The sequence below is a fragment of the Mizuhopecten yessoensis genome, unplaced genomic scaffold (genome assembly GCF_002113885.1).
Source record: "Mizuhopecten yessoensis strain PY_sf001 unplaced genomic scaffold, ASM211388v2 scaffold3649, whole genome shotgun sequence".
Taxonomy (NCBI): Eukaryota; Metazoa; Mollusca; class Bivalvia; order Pectinida; family Pectinidae; genus Mizuhopecten; species Mizuhopecten yessoensis.
The window spans coordinates 11,761-19,480 of record NW_018405150.1 but is presented as its reverse complement, the minus strand read 5'-3'; the positions used below and the strand labels follow the sequence as shown (position 1 = coordinate 19,480).

Here is a 7,720-nt window from a genome sequence, read left to right as displayed (position 1 = left end):
TGTAGATGTATGCTGAGTCACTGTATATAAACACCTTTGTAGATGTATGCTGAGTCACTGTATATAAACACCTTTGTAGATCTGTATGCTGAGTCACTGTATATAAAACTTTGTAGATGTATGCTGAGTCATTGTATAAACACCTTTGTAGATGTATGCTGAGTCATTGTATAAACACCTTTGTAGATGTATGCCTAGTCACTGTATATAAAACTTTGTAGATGTATGCTGAGTCACTGTATATAAAACTATGTAGATGTATGCTGAGTCACTGTATATAAACACCTTTGTAGATGTATGCCGAGTCACTGTATATAAACACCTTTGTAGATGTATGCCGAGTCACTGTATATAAAACTTTTTAGATGTATGCCGAGTCACTGTATATAAAACTTTGTAGATGTATGCCGAGTCACTGTATATATGCTCTAACTCACTTTGTCCAAGTTGAGCTCAAAACCAGTAGTGATTTGCAAGATGGCAAACAATACATGAGGCAACTTGTGAAGGCATTATTATAAAGAAAGAAATGATTGCAAAGATATATCAGAAACAAACCTCTAGGGCAGTATCTTCCTCTGTAATATCTTGAGTTTCTTCTCCCTCTTCTTCTTCCATCTCCTCTTCCTCTTCTTCTTCCATTTCTTCTTCTTCCGCAGCATCAGACTCCAGCAAGGAATCCTGTAAAAGACATGGAAAAGTTTTTCACTCATTTAATTTTTGTAGATTTCCTTAAACCTGACACATGGACAACATCTCCATTAACTGATGCAAGTCCTGAACTTTTGTCAGTGGTATTTTTTGTTACGAATGATATCATACTTCTATGGCAATAATTATGAACAGCCTTTACAAATCCTGCAGAAGAGGAAATTCTCAAGCATTTCAATACAAAGGTCATCATTTCCAAAGCTAGCTCACAACATATTTTTAGAATTCAGGTAAAATATACCTCAAACAAGTTAGATCAAAGTTCAACATTTACATTAAATTTCAACGATTTAGGTCAAATATGCACATTCGTCTGCTACCTGACTTGAGTGCAGGAGGGGGTCTGTTTCCTCAAACAGATCCTGGTCTGCTGCAGGATCCAAGATGTCAAGTACTATTTCCTCCTGCTCTTCATCTTCAAAGTCACTCCTTGAAGTTATCCTGTAACAAAGATCAAGTGTCTTAAGTAAGCTCACTTTAAATACACGATAAAGTGTCATAATTCAGCTCACTTTAAATACAAAATCAAGTGTCATAATTCAGCTAACTTTAAATACAAGATCACGCAAATGTCTCAAGTCAGCTCACTTTAAATATTAGATCAAGTATGTCTCAAGACAGCTAACTTTAAATATTAGATCAAGTATGTCTCAAGTCAGCTCACTTTAAATATTAAATCAAGTATGTTTCAAGTCAGCTAACTTTAAATACAAAATCAAGTGTCATAAATCAGCTAACTTTAAATTCAAGTTCAAGCAAGTGTCATTTAAGTCAGCTCTCTTTAAATAAAATATTTAGTGTCTTTAAAAGTCAGCTCACTTTAAATACAAAATCAAGAGTCATAAGTCATCTCACTTTAAATACAAGATCATGCAAATGTCTCAAGTCAGCTCACTTTAAATACAAAATCAAGTGTGTCTCAAGTCAGCTCACTTTAAATATTAAATCAAGTCAACTCCCTTTAAATATTTAATCAAGTCAGCTCACTTAAAATATAGAATCAACTTTGTCTTTTAAGTCAGCTCCCTTTAAATTCAAGATCAAGTGTCTCAAGTCAGCTAACCTTTAAGTAAACATCTTCATAAAATATTAATGTACTTCAACTATTCCAAACATATTTCAGTTAATAACATAAACTTGCCATTCTGTGGTTCAGTGAAGATCTGGCCCATGGGCCAGCCTCAAGTTTAACAGAATGGATGAAACACACAACACATTAAATACAAAACATCTAACACACATTTAGTATAAAACCTACTCTACTACTGGGATGGGCTCTTTCCTAATCGGTTTTTGTGGAGGTGACAGTTCATGCTTGGAAACAGATTCCTGACTGGCCTTGTGTTTCTGAGGCTGCTCCCTGTGTGAACGGGTTTTGGTGACCGATTCCTTTGGTGAGGAATGTCTTACAGGCTGAGGTTTGACAGCTGTTTCATGCAATGGTGATAATTGCTCCTTGATAGGCTCTTGTTGAACACTTGACTGGAATTTACTGCCAGTTTTACTCTTTGAAGGCTTCTCTTTGTCGTTATCAGGAGAGGGAGGTACAATTTTTGTAAATTTGAATGTTTTCTTCGTCTCAACTACAGGTGTACTAACACTTGTCAGTGACTTAGAACCTGTCGTCTTCTCCTCCTCTTTCTGTTTGTTATTTGGAACACTTGTATCAGACACAGACTTTGTACTAGATTTTAGGGACACAGATTTATTTTTTGTTGGTGCTGACTTTGAGCTGGCTTTTAATGAGGATTTGCTAGAAGCTGAGGATGACTTTTTGCTAGAGGACTTCTTGGTGGCGTGTTCATCATCACTTCCCAGAAGTAATTCTTCATCCAGTTCATCATCAGAATCTACACGGATCTGCAGGCAGTCAATACACATACATGTTTAACACTGTTACTGCAATTGAATAACATAAAATACACACTGCACAAGCAAAGCATAGAAACACTTGTAAGTAATGAGAAATTTGTGTCAACACAAACACATTTTTTCATATATAATTATTAATTTTTTATCAAAAATCTGCTGCAATCAGTATTGAATTATAAATCTTGGGTTGGTGCAAACAATACTACCTGTACTTTTTTTTATTTGGTTTACATGAATTGTACAACTTCTGTTACTTTGTTAAAATGTCCTTGTATTTTACTGTAGTTTGATCAAATCTGTTTCTCTTACCTCACTCTTGGGAAATGCACTAATGGCAGAAGCATCATCTCTCAGCAAATCATCATCGCTGGAAAACAAACCAATCCTCCATAAAACATACCAGTGCTGGTGCTGTCTCTGCATGTACTTTACAGGAGACAAAGTAAACACGCAAAATATCTAAATGGCATTCTTGATAAAACTAACAATCATCGTAATTTACCTTAGTTTAAAGTTTGATAAAATCAGTTAAATAATTGAAATTTATTAAGTGATGACAATAAATTGTGATAGGACTGGACAGACGATGTCGGTGAAATCATGCCCTCCGGTTAACTTACCTGTAAATGTCGCAAAACCAGCAGTCATGACCACAGATGACCGATTTTAATAATTTTATAGTAGGTACAAATTGTGTGGCCAAAAAATATCGCCAAACTGAACTGTGACATGATCATGACCTGGTTTGAAATGACGATACCCAAGCCGCCATGATGAGCCCTTCTCTCTGATCATAATTATGATCAATAAAAGGTATCTAATTATGTCTTTCACCAGGAGATATGCACCAGCGGTTACTAAACATCGAATTACTTATTAATTGATATGTTTTTGTAAGCAAGTAAATGTTTTATGTAAAATATTGCTAAAATGAATTGATGTATACATTTTACGCAGTTTCTTTTTAGTTTTAACATCATAGGTGCACAAATTACATAGGTGCACAAATTACACAGGTGCACAAATTACATAGGTGCACAAATTACATAGGTGCACAAATTTACATAGGTGCACAAATTTACATAGGTGCACAAATTTACATAGGTGCACAAATTACATAGGTTTTTACGGTAATGGTGGCAGCATACCTATCCCATGACACCTCAGTATGTCGCTTTCTTGACATCCTGTATTCAAATCTTCAAAATCTAGTCATTTGGAACATAAACTACATATTATCAATGTAATACATTCACTGCATCTGAAAAAAAGTAAAAAATATTTAATTTATCAAATAATATCAAAATACATATTTATTTATTCACTAAAGCTCTAAAGGGTCACTTACAATGTTTGTTAGAAAATAACTGGTAAATCTTTGCTTTTTGTATCACCCAAAGGAGACTGGTCTTTGAAGAATTTCTTCTTTTGTTTTAAGTTATAAACATTCAAGGTTACCAGAAAATTATAAAATTGATTATATAATTCAAATTTTTGCTCTGATTGGAATGTAAAGTGTTATTTTATTTTTTTCCTTGATAATGACTTAAATGAGCAGAAGACAAGAAGAAATACTAACACTCTGGACTATCTGTGGTTCATTGAAGCTAATATCAGTGTTTTGGTAGAAGCCCAACTCATTTCACTAATAAAATATATTACACCTGTAACTGAGCGAGATTGGGTTATCTCAGTCGAGGGTTAAGATTCTGTAACAAAATCCCAACCAAGGCGTAGGCCGAGGTTTGGATGTTATAGAATCTTAGCCCAAGACTGATATATCCCGATCTTGCTCAGTTACAGGTAATTGATTTTTTTTCTCGCACCTTTTAGTTAAAAAAAAATATATTCAATTTTGCTAAAAACTACAAGTATCCCGCCTTGGGCCTCAAGTGATAATGACCTCTTCACTACTAAAGCTACATTTGAATGCTTCCGGGTAAAAACGTAGTCCGTCCTTACATAGTTTACAACGTATTTTGCAGTGTTGTTTATATTTTATCTACAACAACAAATATGTTACAACATCAAAAATATACATATAACGACAAAACATAACATTTATAATGCAAATTGTCTATTTCAATCAGTAAACGCGGATAAATACATCGCAGTGTAAACATTTCGCGCAATGTCACATAAAGATACAAGACAGATCGGACGAGATAAAAAAATCTAGAATGGGGTATGACATGGGATATCTGTCTGAAGTGCGAGAATAATATGTCTGGAACCAGGCCTTCTACACATTATTCCCTACTAGATTTTCCTCAAGGGCTAGTTATTTTTTTATGATGTTATGGCTGACAAAGATGCTTCTGTTTAATTCTTTAATCATGAAGGTAACCAATTTGCAATTAGCATTTTAAACACATAAATTCCCGGTAATTTTCACTACAATTTCTATTAGAACACAAATTAGATGATGCAAGACGTCTGTTGCTTTTCACATTTGTGAAAGTTATGTTTTTACATAGATACCAGATTTTGGTATTCAAATATTTGTTATGTTGTATTCAAATAGTATTCGAATATTCTATTGGAAAGTTTGACAATCCTAAAACTGTGAATATTTTACATACATGACATAAATAATGAAAAGATTCTTGTGACACAACCAATAAATGTTTCTATGTGACGTTTTGATAACTAGTGTAAGTGTTTCTATGTGACGTTTTGATAACTAGTGCTTTATGTACTCGGTCACCTTCATCAGACAAATGAAGAATGTACACAAAGGTGTAAAAGGTGTGGTATGACCAGTGAAGCGTAGGTGTAAAAGGTGTGGTATGACCAGTGAAGCGTAGGTGTAAAAGGTGTGGTATGACCAGTGAAGCGTAGGTGTAAAAGGTGTGGTATGACCAGTGAAGCGTAGGTGTAAAAGGTGTGGTATGACCAGTGAAGCGTAGGTGTAAAAGGTGTGGTATGACCAGTGAAGCGTAGGTGTAAAAGGTGTGGTATGACCAGTGAAGCGTAGGTGTAAAAGGTGTGGTATGACCAGTGAAGCGTAGGTGTAAAAGGTGTGGTATGACCAGTGAAGCGTAGGTGTAAAAGGTGTGGTATGACCAGTGAAGCGTAGGTGTAAAAGGTGTGGTATGACCAGTGAAGCGTAGGTGTAAAAGGTGTGGTATGACCAGTGAAGCGTAGGTGTAAAAGGTGTGGTATGACCAGTGAAGCGTAGGTGTAAAAGGTGTGGTATGACCAGTGAAGCGTAGGTGTAAAATGTGTGGTATGACCAGTGAAGCGTAGGTGTAAAAGGTGTGGTATGACCAGTGAAGCGTAGGTGTAAAAGGTGTGGTATGACCAGTGAAGCGTTGGTGTAAAATGTGTGGTATGACCAGTGAAGCGTTGGTGTAAAATGTGTGGTATGACCAGTGAAGCGTAGGTGTAAAAGGTGTGGTATGACCAGTGAAGCGTAGGTGTAAAAGGTGTGGTATGACCAGTGAAGCGTTGGTGTAAAATGTGTGGTATGACCAGTGAAGCGTAGGTGTAAAATGTGTGGTATGACCAGTGAAGCGTAGGTGTAAAAGGTGTGGTATGACCAGTGAAGCGTAGGTGTAAAAGGTGTGGTATGACCAGTGAAGCGTAGGTGTAAAAGGTGTGGTATGACCAGTGAAGCGTAGGTGTAAAATGTGTGGTATATGACCAGTGAAGCGTAGGTGTAAAAGGTGTGGTATGACCAGTGAAGCGTTGGTGTAAAATGTGTGGTATGACCAGTGAAGCTATGTACATACAAAGGTTTAAAGGCTTCACTGGTCATTTGTCTGATGAAATACTGTACTAGTCATCGAAATGTCACATAGAAACATTTATTGGTTGTGTAACAAGAATCCATACTTACCAACATGAAGAAAATGATAAGAAATGACATGAATATGTTATTTCAGCAATAAGTATCATATGTCCGTATACATTTAAAAGTGTAAGAAATATGCCAGTGAAGTGACTTTTACTTGCCAAGGATTTTTAGATCTCGCATCCAACGAAAAATATTGATGCGTTATATTTGGTGATCAATTCAGATTTCGAGTTTAACCTTAAGTTATACAGGATATCAACAGAAATAATTCATACTACAACCCTATTATTAATGGGTGCAGACCAATGTGCTATCAATTAATTCTAAAATCGCCCCGTTGTGATTTACACTGTGCATTTATTCAGTCATGAAACATAATACTAATGCAAAAACAAACTTTATTTGCATGTGGGAAAGTACCAAAAATAGATGCAATACTTCCAGTAAAGTTCCATCAACTTCAAGTTTCTAACGCTTTCAGTAAATATCTTTTAGCAAAATATTATTTACCTTGTCGTAAATTAATGCAATTTTTAATAATATCTTGCAAAAGTTACTGTTAAAGCAATTTGAGTTATTGTAGTAACAAATCCATACTCCAACTGGCGTATACTCTAATAGTAATAGGCGAGTTTGCGTATTATACGCAAGTTGGTGGTTTTCCCCAACCTGATTATTCGAGTGGACCCCTGGAATATCAAGGACGCACTGCAGACACTTGCAGCTTCAACAGATCTCTGAGCCTCCAAAGCTATTAGATATCTGGCAGCCTCCCCCGACGCAATACGTGACACTGCGCCTTATATATACCCACAGATGGACAGAAGGGACGCAATGAACAAACGAAACAATAGGACGCTGGGCCCTCGTGGCGATATCTGGAGCACCATGTATCATTAATGTCACACCAACACTGACATTGTCTTTTACTAATTATAAAGTTACTATTGACGTATACCTTCAACACTTAGACCGTGCCTGTCCCATCAAATAGTTCGACCTGAATGTATATTGTTGTTGACTGCTTATCCCAGCTCTAGGCTGATTCAGTAAAGAGATATGGCGCCTCTGTTATAGTTATATTTTACAGAACAGTTTCCGGCACAAACAAGCGAAACGAACACATTAAACCGGTCCCGCTAATTACAGCCCGGTACAGCCCGGGACAGCCCGGTAGTGATATATTGACCGCCCGGGCGTTTGTCTCCACTTATACACCATTATGATTGTATTTTTTGCATTGTTTGTAACAGTATGAATGTAGTGATAAAACAATAGTGAAAAAAATCATTAAATTTGACCGAGTTATGGTTCTTTGAACTTTGTAACATCGCAACA

General features: G+C 36.1%; 1 protein-coding gene across 5 annotated transcripts in view; it reads right to left on the bottom strand.

The window, feature by feature from the left end:
• The window catches only part of LOC110447899 (RNA-binding protein 33-like), a 56,561-nt gene extending 49,106 nt beyond the window's left edge, over positions 1-7,455 (bottom strand). For all 5 annotated transcript variants that reach the window (XM_021493878.1, XM_021493880.1, XM_021493881.1 and 2 more), the window contains exons 1-6: positions 7,341-7,455; positions 3,732-3,844; positions 2,893-2,950; positions 1,970-2,571; positions 1,032-1,152; positions 559-681 (exon numbers count right to left, since the gene is read on the bottom strand). In XM_021493878.1, coding sequence (XP_021349553.1) covers positions 559-681; positions 1,032-1,152; positions 1,970-2,571; positions 2,893-2,950; positions 3,732-3,769 — 942 coding nt within the window. In that variant the 5' untranslated portion in view covers positions 3,770-3,844; positions 7,341-7,455. The remainder of the gene's footprint in view (positions 1-558; positions 682-1,031; positions 1,153-1,969; positions 2,572-2,892; positions 2,951-3,731; positions 3,845-7,340) is intronic.
• Between the last annotated feature and the right edge of the window lie 265 nt (positions 7,456-7,720).